The sequence below is a fragment of the Halichoeres trimaculatus genome, unplaced genomic scaffold (assembly GCF_033239565.1).
Source record: "Halichoeres trimaculatus isolate MK-OKI-2021-1 unplaced genomic scaffold, fHalTri1.1 fHalTri1_scaffold_15, whole genome shotgun sequence".
NCBI classification, from domain to species: Eukaryota; Metazoa; Chordata; class Actinopteri; order Labriformes; family Labridae; genus Halichoeres; species Halichoeres trimaculatus.
The window spans coordinates 11,509,617-11,525,259 of NW_027437193.1; the positions used below are offsets into that span (position 1 = coordinate 11,509,617).

The window sequence follows — 15,643 nt, forward strand, 5'->3', positions numbered from 1 at the left end:
TTTCTGTCAGACTTGGTATGAAAAGCTTAAGTCTTTTGTTGAATCAAATAACTGTGCATTACTGACTGTGAACTGGGTTTGCCAAATCTTTTATGCAATGGTTTTTATTGCTTGTTGCTTATGTTTCAGGCTGTCATTCTTTCTCTTTATCAACTAACACGGCAAAACAAGGTTGGTCCTTTGAGACACCATCAAGCCAATGGAAGCAGAACAGCTGGAAGCTGATTGCTTATTCAAGTACAAGCCCAAAGCCCGTGGTTTTTCCAGGTTCTTGGTTGTAGTGTTAAGATGAATACAATGTCCAGCCAAAAAAAAGGTGACACACTCTAACATTTCGTTGGACCGCCTTTCGCTTCGATTACAGCATGCATTCGCTAGTGCATAGTTTCCATAAGCTTCTGCAATGTCACAAGGTTTATTTCCATCCAGTGTTGCATTAATTTTTCACTAAGATCTTGTAATGATGATGGCAGAGTCTGGTTGCTGCCTTCTCCAGCACATCCCAAAGATTCTCAGTGGGGTTAAGGTCTGGACTCTGTGGTGGCCAATGTATGTGTCAAAATGATGTCTCATGCTCCCTGAACCTTTCTTTCGTAATTGAGCCCAATGAATCCGGGCATTGTCATCTTGGAATAGGGCCGTGCCATCAGGGGAGTAAAAACCCATTGATGGAATAACCTGGTCATTCAGTATATTAAGGTAGTCAGCTGACCTCATTCTTTGAGCACAGACTGTTGCTGAACTTAGACCTGATCAACTGCAGCAACCCCAGATCATAGCACTGCCCCCACAGGCTTGAACAGTAGGCATTGGGCATGATGGGTGATCACTTCATCTGCCTCTCTTCTTACCCTGATGGCCCATTACTCTTGAACAGGGTCAATCTGGACCCATCAGACCACATGACTTTCTTCCATTGCTCCAGAGTCCAATCTTTATGCTCCCAAGCAAAGTAAAACCTTTTTTTCCAGTTAGCCTCACTGATTGCTGACTAACAGCGCTCAGACTCTACCATCATCAATGCAAGATCTTGGTTAAAAATGAATGCAACACTGGATGGAAGTAAAGCTTATGACATTACAGAAGCTTACTGAAACAATGCCACAGTGCTAGAGCTAAAGGCGGTCCAACAAAATACTGGGGTGTGAGAACTTTTTTTTGTGACTTTTTTTGGCCAGGCAGTGTAGATTATGGTAGGATATCCCACCCAAATCGACCATACCTTGTTTCAGAAACTGTCATTAAAGTCTTGACTTTATTTCAAGGTAGCCGCACCACAACACCCTTTCGTGATCAGGATTTTGAGTTGGGGGGCTGTGAGAGGTGTGAAGGAGTGAATGCAGAGCTGTGATGTAAAATAACACAATGCCTCAGGATAAAACAACAGAATGGTCAGAATCTAAATAAGTATATTGTTTTGTAAGTGTCATAGGACAACAGATTTTTATGCTATTTTGCTTTTATTCAGAGGAAACACGACAGTGGGCTGGTCAGAGAACAGGGTGAGAGTTGGGAATAAAATGCAGGACAGATAACGCAGGGCCGTCTGCTCGAGAGCTGGCCTCATGGAGTGCGCATCCTAACTGCTGCGTCACACATTCAACCCTGTTTTTGCTTTTTTCATAAAGAATCCAAGTTTAGTTTTGTTGATTTGAGAGTGTATGCACTGAGAAACCTAAATATTCGGCTACATAAATTTAGAATTAAATGCTTGACAGAAATAAAATGTATTGTAAAATGAATTCTTGGAAAAAGTTCCACAAGCTTTCATTTTTAAGTGAAAGACATTACTTGAAATAAACAGCACAATCACTGAACCCACAATCACTGATCAGGACATTAAGCTTCATGATGTTTGCTTGAGATCTCAATTTGGAGGATTACGGCAGATGTTGTAAGCTTGCTCGACATGAAAACACGATAGAAAAGCTGTGTGAAAACATGTTTTTCATAAAAGTTGCTGCAGTTAAAACTAGTGTTAAGTACAAGCAAACTTGTGGTAAATACTGTATTTTTGCCTGAGAGGATGTGTTCAAGGACTTCTACATCGTTCCAGTAAATAAAGTCACACATCATGTCCCATGTGGTGAACAGGCTCGTTTGCATAATGAGGACATTTGGGAAATAAGCTTCATGCAGAATAATGTGTCGTTTAATTGGGTGTATCCATATTATTTTGTGTTCTGCCTGGATTTTGTCTGCTCATCTCGTTAAACTGCACTGATGTAGTTTTATTTATTTTACAAGTCATAGCCTATTTATTACTGGGGGAAGCCTTGAATATATATATATATATATATATATATATATATTTATATTTATTTATTTTTTTTCTAAGTGCAAAAAAACCCCTACTATCTTAGCCTACCTAACTTACCTACAGAGCTAAATGACAAATGACAGCTCTGGGGAGTACCCACTAAGCTACAAACTCATCTGACCAATTAAAAACTGAACACCTTTCGTGTACAGGCATATTTGAACGTGACAGCTCTGCTGGTTTGAGAGCTGTGATTAATGGGCCTTAGGGATGACATGCAGTACCATGGTGGAAAACCTAACACCGCTCAAAATATTCGATCCAACTCATTAATCTATCTTGTTTATTTTATTTGATTGAAGACGTGAGATGCCTCCTGATAACTGGTGAATAAGAAAGTAACACATGCTGACTACTACTGGAAATCTTAAAGATTGGCTTTACAGAGAGTTTACTTTCTTTCACTGAAGTCTGACCTCATGTTTCAGTCATGTAATCAGCAACACTCGTACACCATTGTGCTCCCAGCAGAGATCTGTCACTTAACTGTTGCTAGGCTGGACAAAGGCGAACTCTATTGGAAGCGTTTTATATTAAAATATCCTTAGCCATAACCTTTGCCCAGACAAAAGTCTCACTTTTTGTTCTATTAGGCTTTTGAGGTCTAGGACCAAGCAATGATTTAATGATACTACAAACTTAACCAACCCTTCGAAAATTTCAAGTCAGCACTTCTGGTTTTTGATACTTTTTCTGAAGTTTGAAATCTGCATTGGAGACTTGTCAGACTCACTTTTCTCCTCCAGTAAAATAAGCACCTTAGCACAGGGAGATAAACAGAGCCTCAGACATCAATTAGATTTTGTCAGGACACAGAATGAGAAATTCATTACCTGGCACACATTCAAACCAATAGAGCACGCCTGGAATGCAACTTTTAGGGCTACATTAGGTATTCAATGGATGGTTTGAGCAATATCAGCAGAGAGCTGAAAGGGCAGCGTACTTCTAAATCATATTCATGTACCTTTTATGGGTTGGCTTGTTTTATAGACTGTGACATCTGATGTTTAAAAGTTTCTATTTCACTTTAATGTTGTTGTGTTAAAGTATAAAGCTAATTGAATGCAAGATTGATTGCTGTGCAAGACTTTAAAAGTACCCACAAAGTATCCTGTATCAGTATAAAAGTGCTGGAATGATGCCTGCAAACTTCTGACTACAGCCAAAGAAATATTTTATAGCTCAATTCTGGACGAAATCCAAACTAGCATCTTCAAACAGTTCAAAATCACAGCAAATTTTCACAATAAATTCTTTTTCTTTGACTGTTCATGTTCATGGTCGAAGGGAAGGTTCCATATCACGGTATTTTTAGCTGCTAATCGCATGTCCTTGTTGTCTTCCAAACAGGGTTTTTAATGAACTTGCAGAGAAATTCAAACTCAGCTTTTGTAAGGATCTACAGCCTCTGTGTTTCTGATCGTTGGCCACAGACACAGCGCTCTAACACCCCCGCCATTGTTTAAAATGATTGTCAAGAGAAGTGGTTGCAATGATCATCGTTATAGATCATATGTGCTGTCTGCATGCAAGCGTGAACCATGCCGAAGCCTCCTCTCCAAAGCATGGTACAACAGAGAAGTGAATGGTGCTCAATCTTCACTGCGTGTTGTGACGAGCACTGCACTTTAACATCCTTGTCCAATAACTTCTGGCCATGCTTGCCGCAGACCTCTTGCTTATGTTACTGTTGTATGTTGTCTAGTATTTTGTTATTTAAAATACTGCGTCCTTGGCCAGTAGTACTGCTGTCTAAGACAAATTTCCTGCAAAGGACAATAAAGTTGATCTAATTTAATCTAATCCAATCTAATCTAATGTAATTTAATAGCGAAAGATTTAGCCAAAATTATGATTTCTGAAAGTGTTTAGAGATGAAAGACTTCAGGAAAGGGTGTTTCCATAATCCTTACTCTGCTCTATATAACACAGGTTTAAATCAAAATGCTGTTTGTAACTCTATTATTGGTTGTTTTTCAGTGATACTTTGGAGAAGGCTGTTAAAGGTAACACTAAAGTGTCCAAAATACATTTTGTGCCACCTAACCCTGCTCCTAATAAAACCTCTACATTTTAAATACCGAGATAAAATAATGGATAAAAAGTTTTAGCAGCCTGGTTCAAAAATTTTTCATATAATTGGACAGATTTTGGCATTCTGCAGCTGAACTGAGTGATTGAGAAATTCCCCACGTACCCTGAAGGCGGCCAGGATGATCCGAGTGACCTTCTCCTTCACAGACTCCTGCAGGATGTCGGACAGGGCAGGCACCACGTTGTAGCGTCTCAACTGCTCGCAGAGCTGAGGACTGAAGGCCAGGAGCCAAACACAGAAGATCATCTGGTACTGGAGCTGGAAGCCACACTTGTTGCTGAGCACCGCTGTGATGCTATAAAAAGAAAAAACAATTGTTCACAATGTCTAATACTGGAGGGTAAGAAAAAGATGGAAAACAAACATCTCTATCACCTTTGTACTAACAGAGAAGCTTTCAGAGCTGTGTGCCTACATGCTGCTTTTCCATGAACTCTTAACATTTCATTCATGGTCTTTGTCAGACTGTGTTTAGATTGAATAAGAATATTCCTGGAAATATACAGAGCACTAATGACAACAGTGAGACACTAATAGAAACAGCTGCTGAAAGCAAGGATGTTGCGCTGGTGGATGTACAATAATTATCTAGCTATAATGAGCAGGATGCTTTTTTCCAAGGAACTCAAACAATTTAAACAATTCCTTTGCTACCGGTTATTTCAGAGCAACAAAAGACAGCTCAGGCTCTCTTACTGGACTCCCGGCAGCTTTTAAAAAGTAATGTTAACTTGCCTTCATCTGTGACCTTCCTTGAGGCAGCATTAACAGAAACATGAGCTCCTTCACCTCTTCAGTAATTGGCTCTTTAGAAAATGTAGTTTGACCTGTTACTTGCTATGGATATGACAGGAAGGTCCTTTGAGCGGTTTTTACTCTTCATTGCTCTCTCCAGATCATTTTTAATGGTGAGGAATAATGGCATAAGTGAAGCTGACCTGTGAGACTAATTCATGCATTTGCAGTAATTTCTCTGTACTTTAAAAACGAGTTATGGCTGAATTTTAGACCTTTGAATTTTATTCCATTAATGGGTGTAACTGTAAAACAGTGAGCCTCAAAATCTCTCCTCTGAGACTAGTGAGGTACATTTGTATAATCTGTTGCTCCTTGATGAAATTAAACCTCCTGGGACATTAGTTACAGCTCACTGGCAGTCCAAAAGAAGTTGATGTTGCCTCCAGAATGTTTGTTTAGCTTTTTGCTACCTAATATTATGCACTCATTTGCAGCATGTCAGACACACAGGCACTCAAGCTTACACCTTTATTATGGACTACAAGGGCTCTACTTACACAATCAAACATGATCAGAGGAAATCAAACTCTTTACAACTTTTATCTTCATTGTAGTAATAAATCAAATACGAAATGTGGTTATTTTCTCATTCTTTACATAAAACCAGTTTAAGAACCAGCAGTGTTGCCCCCTTTTGGTCAATTGAAAGAGTGCAGTTTACAAGCATTTAAATATTTGCTCACTTTAAAAAGAGGGCTTGCCTCAGGAGGTGTGCAAACTAGACCACAAGGCTATACTGACAACTCTTGCAGACTCTTTTAAAGAAAAGGCTCCATGAAGGCAAAAATCTTTTTTTAAATATATATTTTGGGGTATAAAATATATAATTTAAATAAAGTCATTTTTACAAATTGATAAAGGAAAAAAAACACTAACTTGTCTAAACATTGCACGTCATGTGACATTAATGTAGTGTTTTGTTATACATTATTGACCCAAGTAGGCCATCTAGTGTCTCAAAGTGGTTATAGCATTATTCTAAGTTGTTTGGAACCTTGTGATAGTTATGAAGCCAGCAATGAGCCTGCACCTAACATTTCCTTCATTTGTAGGCAAGTATTTTGACATTTGAAGTTCTCTGTATTTTTTGCAAAGAGTAATTCTATATCTCTCTGTGATGAAAGCTGAAATTGTATTCTTGAAGCTTAAGTTAAACCAATGTATGCTAACATCTAGCATATCAATGTAATTTCCTATATACGTTGGGATCAAGCTAGCGGTGTTTTGTTTATACTATTTTTGGTAAATAAGGAGATTTATATCATGTTGAATGTACAGAATATGAATCTTAAGTAATGAACATTTCTTAAGTTTATAATTGCTAAACTTATGATAGCTGCGGCAGACTAGTCAAGATAAGGTCTAGCAGCTCCCACATAGTGAAAAGAATTGATAAGGGAATCGTTGAGCACAAGCTAATGATATCGATGGATTGAACATTTCTTATCGTTTTTCAACAGGAACTGGTTTTTGATACCCATCCCTAAAGTCACAAAATTGAAGGCTTGACTTACCAGTTGACTCCATCAGCCTCCACCCATGCAAACCTATACTCATTGACCCTCAGCATCAGCTGAAGGCAGCCGGCAACACACTGGACATACTGAGAGCTCTGCAAAGGATAGAGGCAAACATTTACTCAAACAGAAGAGTGAACCTTTGCTCAGGAAAACAAACACAGCGTTAGAAGGTCAAGTACAATTAGTGCAGTTCTGAAACACATAGAGAAGTTGACAAGCAGATACAGCACACAGAATAAGGCCAGTCCATAACTTGCATAACCGTCACCGATTGAAACCTGAGGCATTGCACATGCAGCCTATTGTGTTTAAGTGTACATCAAATCATGCTAGATCACAGACCCAATAATACAAAACAGTGCAACTGTGGGGAAAAGTGTCCCACCACACCTGAGCAGAATAATGTAAATTGAGATTAGAGTGGAAAAGCTGAGAGGAGAAAATAGATCACATTAATCTGTTATTGAAAGAGGGGGAACTGAAGAGAAGCAGAGAAGTCCAGCAGAAAGAGCAGGCAGCAGTGACGACAGAAGAGCAGAGGAGGTTACCTGGTTGAAAATGCAGAGGAAAATATGACTTTTGGTTATTAGATAGCGCTTGTGTGGACAGCATTCTGAGCACACTTCTCAGAATAATCACGCTATGCTTGAGAAAATATGGGATCTAAAATGGTAGGATGCTGCTGCTGTGAAAATATTATTCCAATTTTCCCTTGTTATACTAATGCACAGAAAAAGCTGTGTTTGCATGCGCTTTTAGCATTAAGGAAAGTGGCTTTCTGCATGCAGTTTCCACTTGTATGATTAAAACCAACCAGTGGCAGCAAACACCATGCTGTCTAAATGGAGGAGTTGAATACATTTTCTCTAACAGATTCAGGTCTCCGAAAATCTGCAATTATTACTGAGTGCAAGAACAGGATGGGAGAGACAAAGAGGGGGAGGAAAAGAAGTGAAAGTCCAGTGACAGCTGACAGGACCCAGCTTCCAAAGCCCGATAATTTGTCTTTTTGAGGCTCCAGAGGACTGAAGATGCACTTCACTCATACTCACTTCACTGGGGGAAATAGTTCCTGCTCCTGAGCTTGATTCTGGACCTGTACCATGTAGGTTCTAATGAGAGATAAACAAGAGAAACAATTGCAAAATTGTTCACAATCCATTCACCTTTACAGTTACAGAGGCACGGGGTGTAATCGTATGCCCTTGGCCAAATATCAGGTAGTCGCTCATTGGCTGACTGGCTGTTGAGGAGAGAAATGAAATTGTCACAGAACATTTTTTTGAAAGTTAGCAAAACACATGGTAACAAAACAAAAAGATTCTGATAAAAACCCAGCTTTGGAAAGAGATGGCAACATCTGGATTGACCTCCAGTATTTTTAAATATTCTGATTTGCTATGCAGAAGCACAAAAGGGAGTGTAAATCAATATTCATCCGTTTTATCATCAGCCCACTCTTTACTTTATACATCTGCCAAGGCGAAGCCAGCACCTTCAACGCAGCTTTCATCGGGACATCTCAAGGTCTGACACGCCTGCTCAAACTCAATTTGAATAGATACAGGAACATTACATTCATTCAGATGAACTCTCACACCCTGGGCCCACACCACAGAATACAAGACGTGAAATTCATATAGAGATGATCTCATTATGAGTGGGAGGAAGCATGAGTTGTCTCTGAGAAAGCATCGACCCATTACATGATTCTTAATACAAAAGAAAAAAGAATTACACAACATAAACCAACACAGACTTGAGTGCCTTCTGCTTTCATCACAGCCATTATAGCTCAATGTGCACTTCCAAATGAGCATCAACACCAGCCATCTTGATAATGAACATGGAGGATTCATCTTGGTGTTTATGACTTGATTAAAGACAACTTTGGTGACCTACATCTCTTCTTTTCATTTGTCGCGAGGGTGGATCATGCTTTCCCTCAACCTGCAGGACTGCTTTTAAAAGTTAAATACAAATATGACAGACAAAAGAACACTTGAAATGAGAGAATATTTCACAGGCCTAAAGAGTCTAACAAACACAGAATCATTGACTTTAAAGGCAATGACACCAATCTATGAAAACATTTCTGTAATCTGATATCGAGAGAGCAGTTGAAATTAACACAAGAAATTTCAACAGCATCCTTTTTCATCAGCATACCTGTGAACTGAGTTGACTTTTGATCCAGTTGAAGTAGTAGTTTAAATCACTTCCCTCCATTAGATCACGGCCCCAGGCAGCCAGCTTAGCGATGATCCTCGCCGCCTAATGAAAGGAAGACAAGACATTTCGAATTCAAGGAGAGTGACTATATAAAGAAATAAACACAAGACGCAGAATTAGAGAGTATCTCTACATATTTCTTTTATACCTTAAAGCAGTCTTTGTGAATTCCACCTTGATTGGTGGTTAAAAAATGGAGGTTAAGACGGGCCACATTAATAAAACCTTATTCCAAAACCCCTTCAACAAACTGACTTTTAACTGAGGTCCAATTCAAACACCTGCGGCCACAGCAGCCAACCCTGACCAGGAGAACCCCAGCAACAATTCTGCTGTCTGATTTGTTCTTGCCAGGAAACAGATGTGTATAAAAGTCAAGGCTCTAATTTAAAATCAAGATTCAGTGTGACAGTGTGACTGAGCTGAAGTGCATCGTCACGTTCCTGGGGTCAGATTTTGCCCACCTGCTGGCTGCCATCTGGCTGATTCTTTTAATTAAGCAGCAGGTGCTCATTGTGTGCTCAGAAAGAGATGGTCGGTATAAATCACATCAGTAATTACAGTTTTTAAAGAAAAGGAGTGAAAGTTTGCTTAGTGAGGAATTATTGATGCCCTGCTCTGATTAAAATCAGTGAAAAATGCACTGCTGTAAAATCGAACGTCTACATCTCTGAGACGTAAGTCAATTCAACCAAACTAGTAAATGTACATTAGGTTAATAATGATTCTTTTCTTTTTTTTTCTTCATCTTTTTAACATAAAGCTGATTATCAACAATACACCGTGTGATTCTGATCATTTACCACAATAAAAGTTGGGCGGTCTGTATTTGACATGTGTCAGCAACTCTGATTTCTAATACAGCTTTTTATTAGTATAACGTGCGTTTCTTCATGCTCTGAAAAACACTCACAGCAGTACCAATACATCTCCACTCACCATGTGGACGGTAAAAAGGTCCTGACGATTCAGCATGGGGAGGAAGTAGGACCAGGCGGTGTTCTTCGTCTTCTTGGCGAAGTCAAAGAAAATGTTCACCCGCTGGTGGTTCTCCTGATTAATAATAAAGATATGAGATGAGCTCTTGGACTGCGAAGAGGGATTTCAACTTATTTTCTGCTCAGCTGAAGTGGCTAATTGAAGAATCCTTTATTTCAAGTGAGAAACTAATAAAGAGACAGAACAAAAGTGGAATTGGGGAAAAGTTTCTTACAGCAGTAAAGTATTGTATCATTAAAGTCTGACTTTATGTTATACCATATCCATAACAATGGGTCTGAGCTTTTGCTCCTCTTTTACCTTAAAAGCTGCTACATGTAAAGGGTGGTCATACTAAAAACATGCAACACATAAAGCAGGACAAGTAACTAAAAACTTTAAGTTTAGCATGTTTCTGTTCATGAATGCCTGCTGAAAAAAAAACAGAAACTCCATTGGATGTTTTAAAAAATTGATAGCTGTTAAAATTTGGCATGCTTTAAAAGAAGTGAAGCATTAATATTCAACACCTAGTGACATAATTTCTTCTTTATTATTGTAAAATATAACAAATGCATAGTTTCAGCTTTATCACTTTGCCAAGAGGAACTTCCTGACTGTAGAGCTGATTTTATCTACAAACCTGTAGCTTACAAAACAAACTAAATCAAAGGACATTGAAACTAATCACAGCTCAGTTTAATGCTTTAACTGATACATATCAATTTTGCTCTTTACGGCCCAGCAAAAAGGAAGACCAGATATCTTACATAATGCAATCTACATTCATGCCCCTTTTTTAATGCTCAATCATATTACACAAGAACTTTGAGGTGAATACAACCTTACTCAAAAGTTTTTCTATGTTGGGGCCAATGGATGTGTCCAAGGACAGAGGTACAAGAAAATAGATGTCCTATTTGCCCACAGTCAGTACTTTTGTCTGCGTACCTGCAGGGTGTCATCAATCAGAGTCAGAATGTACTGGACTGTCTGCTCCTTGGAGATGTGCGCCATCAAGTTCAGAAAGGTCTTTGCACACTGAGCAAAAACAAAAACAGAGATAAACAGACACAAAAAGACACAGCTCCCCCCAGTGAGTATTGATAAACTGAGCCAAAGGCCATCACTTTTCTTCTGTCTGTGGCATTTCTTTTTTTTCTATTTCAAACAGTAGAAATAAAAGACAGAGTGACTGTGAAACAGAGGTTTACAGGAATCAATTGACATTAAGACTTCTGAAAAAAATAGGTGTCTGTCTGCTTTGTTTGAAAGGCTGTAAGCAAAACAGAAAATACAGTGAAGAGCTCTCTGGGACGCCTGCTGCTGTATAATACGTTTAAAAACTTAAACCAAAAACACCCATAAATAAACAGAATATCAAAGATGTCATACCTGGTGTCCTTCATTGGTCAGGATGACCTGTTTCTCCTCAGAGCTGGCCACTTCAAACTTTTTGATGAATTCACAGTCCTCTGCAGAGATCATCTGGCTCCTACAAGGGAGGAAATCAAGAAATTTGGAGATCAGCATAAGACATTTTATTTTAAATGCATATTGTTTAATTCAATGATATGAGTTGATGGGTTAAAATTAGACCCATGCAATGAAATTATTCATCCAACATAAGATAACACACCCTGAGCAGTTAGAGACACACAGCTATTACAATATGAATACTGTAAGCTACTGCCCTAACTGAAGGTTTGGGCTTTTCTCCTGCCACTAACAGGCTGCTTCTAATTACAAGGACAGCCACCACAATAATGGCAAATAACATGGAAATGTCTCATGTTGGAGGCAAAACACACCCATAGACGTAAACTGCTAAGACAAGAACAGGCTTATCATATATATTTTAACTGAAACTAACATCACATAACTGGATTGGTTATTTTTTTTGCAGAGTGAGTCATCAGAAGGATTACAGTATTTAAAGATACAAGCTAAAGAGGAAGTGTCACTCCAGACAGTGAATCACACAACACAGGGACAGTAGCAGATTTCCAACAGCATTTAGATTTATCCAACATATTACAGCATGAAAATCAGAAGAAAATCATAGAACAAGTACTTTACTCACACAAGACAGATTCAACAGCTGTTTTAGTTAATTTAACACAAACAATACAGTTAAATGCACACCACTAATACCATGAGTAAATTCAAAGGCTCATAAAATACAGGATTGCTGTCATGTACACTGTTAGTGTTGCATTACTTACTGCAGATAGGACTGCCAGTTCACCAGGTTGGCCCGCACCTCGGCAGCCTTAGCAGCGATGATATTGGTGGGGACTGCAGCGTCCACAGCCCCGCGAATATCCATATTGACAAATTTCTAATGCAGGTTATGCAGATCTAATATACAACTCCCTGTGGAAAGAAAACAAAAACCATCAACAACAGCAAGCAGACTGGTCATTATACAGGTTTGTCCCTGGAATAGTAAATTAGACATAATTTGAAGGTTGAAAATGCTGCAGATTAACTGATTTGTGCTTAAAATATATCGCCTGATGCTTATGACTGAATGCAGCACTCAGTGGCTGGTAGGGTTAGTTAGCCGTTAAATTTTCGACAAGTACAACAGCTTTGAAATACAGTAGACATTTCTTTAGCAACAGTGTTAAATACATCTTTACTCGGGAGTGAAAATTTAACCTTTCATCACTTAACGGTCAGAAAAAAACTGGAGGTAGCTGGAGAGCTAGCATCAACTCCTAGCTAGATAACAAGCTAGAACCAATGTCACGACATCCCATAGTAGGTTTTTCTGAATTCCACGACAAGCCAAAACAATTTACGTTCTCTTAAATTTTCCGTTTTAATACCACATCCATGCACAACACTCCAATACAACACTATGGCACTGTAACGTTTTTTTTTCGATATGTTGTCATTCAGCGTTAGCAGGCAGCATACAGCAAACTAAGCCGAGGATGCTAACCCAAACAGCAGTGCTAACAAAGCTAAAAATTCATTCTACCACCGGGCCGACATGACAGCAGCTGGAAAGGCAACAACGGTTAGTTTGGCAGGGTGAAAGAAATTGAACAATTCGGGATTTGATGTGCAGTTTGGGTTAAATAACGAGGAATAGCTCGGTTGAAATACTCACCTAGCTTGCCACTGTCCTGTAAGAACAGCTGACTGACTACAACACTGCGTCACGCTCTATCATGTGACGGTCACATGAGCTACAGGCTGACTCCTGACGATTCAGAGAAGTTTGACTCTCGAGGTTTTGACAAAAGCCAAAAGTCAAGCATTATTTTATGTTACTTAGAGTATTAATGGCGAAAAAATGGGTCTGTGGCATACTATAGAAATCTTGTACTAAACTTGGACTAACATTTAATTTAGAACATATAGTTACATAGCAGTAAAAGGTGTCACAACATTTTTATTAAAGTTATCGAGATGAATTGATAATCATGTAATATGAATATATAAATTGAATTCTCAGCATTGGGTATAAACATGTTTGAAAAATCAACCTAATTTAAAGCTGTATCAGTGAATTCCTAGGGCTTAAAATGCAGACTGGGCCTTCACAACAACTTTAGCAGTGATAACATTCTCATATCTTGAAAATAAACTTAATTTGTGTGTAACTTTGATGATCATCAACCCTTGTATGGTATTCAGGTCTGTGGGACCTGTTTTCATCAAAAGAAAAATGAAACAATTGTTTTTTCAACCTAAAATTCATTGACTTTGGCTCATTTTCTGTGAAGAACATAACTCAAAACACATTTTCTCTGACCACATACTATACACCCACCCTACGCATTTATATTACATACAGGGTGTTTGGGTCCACTGGACCCGGGACTAATAAAAGTGTGGAACGTGTAGGTCCTGTGTACCCCCACTTTGTCTTCCTCCTTTCTGGGCCTCCTGACTGTGTTTTCTGCCCCTCCTGTTCCTGCACAAGGTGTGTGTGTCTGTCTGTGTGTATTCGTGTGTGCGTGTGTGCATGCTTGAAAGTTGAAACATTGTTGAAAATTCAACAAACACCATCTACTCTTGCATTCCCGCACATTTTCCCCCTTTGTCTTGCGGGAACCAAACTTTTTTTTTCTCATACACTATCCCATAAATAGACCCATAAGCACTGGCTAAGTAACAACAATACTAATACCACACAAGGGTTAAAAGTGACAAAAAAAAAAGGTATAAAATAGATGTCAAGATAGAATGCAACTGTATGGTAAAATTGTCCTGCTGCCTCAACTGCTGTGATTAAAGGTAACTTTTGTTTCAATGTATTCCAAAACAGGGACACAAGTCAATGAAAACAAGAAATAAGTGGTAAGAGTCTTCAATCTATCTTCGAGACTGCTTTAGTGACACAACTCGCATTTACCTTTAAATATCTCAGCTTAAGCAATACCTTTAAAGTGAAAGAAGACTGGTACTATACAGGATAAATCTGATCTAGCCATGAGAGCAGCATGGCAGCAAACTTAATACTGTCAGGTTTTGTTTGATAAGTTTTGTCAAACTCCAGTAAGATGGAAAAGGAGAGATACACCACATGTGACTGAAGCCAATCAATTTAATCAACTGTGCAATCATTTCACGGTGTATTGTATCATGTTTGTAAGGGTGACTGAAGTTGGTTGATTTCTCACACTGGGGAGCTTTGATCATTGTTTATCCCAACACAACATGTCAGAAGCTTCAAGCTGTTACCACATCTACGACAGCGATGCTGCATTTACACTGTAGCCATATGTTTCCTCTCCAAAGTCCATTTACTAATGTGTGTTAATCCATTGTATTACACAAGAAGAATCATCAAGGAGCACATATTAATCACAAATGAATCCATGTCTACTACTGTCTTCCTTTCCGTCCATCTCGCTCAGACACTAAGACCTCCTGGCTTAATCTGGCCTAAGCTGGTGAGACGCAGCAAAGCACAGAGGAATCAGGATTTCATCCAGTGGGAACACCGTCCTAATCCCCTTCTGCTCTCTCCTTTGTAAACACTCTTCTCTCCGTCAGGGTCACTGATGCTTTTCTTTTTCTCACTTCAATTCTGACAAGATGTATTTCAGAGGAGACATCGGGAAGACATAGAGGAGAGGAGCAAGGTGCGTGGATTTCTCTCCTGATCTGATGGAGACTTGAACCTCCCGGTTCATGGCTGATGCGAGCTCATGGCTGGACCATGCCATGTGTTAGAGCGCTAAGGCAGTGGGAGGTCAGGCCCACGTCCACTCTGCTCGGGATCAGACGCACCAGGGCCCTGATGTGGCAGCGGGTGCGTGGATTGGCCCGAGCCTGTAGACACAATGTGGGGTACAGGGTGAACTGCAATGACCCCGTCCAAGAAGAGCAGGAGATGGTGTGCCTTGAGGTATGGCCGATATTTTACTTGGTAAACTTTATGAAACTTTATGAGTTAAAGCACACTAATTTACAAAATCCTCATTTGCTGCACTTAACATTGTAAAAAGATATACTTTAGTGGAATAAAGGGGCCTAATTTGCTTTGAAAGGCGCAGGGTATCAAGATATATCTACATATCTCTCAAACTCATAAAAAACTTTTATATTCTTTATTACCAAAACTGTGCTTTAAATGAGACATAAATCCTAACGTTATGTTTGTTGTTATAACAACTAGACTGCTCTTGTGCAACCAGCATCTCTGTTTACTCCTCATCTAACTTCTATATCGAG

At 39.1% G+C, this 15,643-nt stretch overlaps 1 protein-coding gene across 3 annotated transcripts in view; it reads right to left on the reverse strand.

Annotated features, from left to right (window-relative positions):
- The window catches only part of atp6v1h (ATPase H+ transporting V1 subunit H), a 30,003-nt gene extending 16,848 nt beyond the window's left edge, over positions 1-13,155 (reverse strand). Inside the window, exons 1-9 of one of the 3 annotated variants that reach the window (XM_074689371.1) lie at positions 13,068-13,155; positions 12,172-12,322; positions 11,342-11,441; positions 10,898-10,987; positions 9,908-10,021; positions 8,906-9,010; positions 7,789-7,848; positions 6,731-6,828; positions 4,521-4,713 (exon numbers count right to left, since the gene is read on the reverse strand). In XM_074689371.1, the coding sequence (XP_074545472.1) occupies positions 4,521-4,713; positions 6,731-6,828; positions 7,789-7,848; positions 8,906-9,010; positions 9,908-10,021; positions 10,898-10,987; positions 11,342-11,441; positions 12,172-12,275 (864 nt within the window). In that variant the 5' untranslated portion in view covers positions 12,276-12,322; positions 13,068-13,155. Of the gene's footprint in view, positions 1-4,520; positions 4,714-6,730; positions 6,829-7,788; positions 7,849-8,905; positions 9,011-9,907; positions 10,022-10,897; positions 10,988-11,341; positions 11,442-12,171; positions 12,323-12,610; positions 12,735-13,067 lie in introns of those variants that run through there. The other 2 variants (XM_074689372.1, XM_074689373.1) reach the window with 2 other exon arrangements.
- Positions 13,156-15,643: the final 2,488 nt, after the last annotated feature.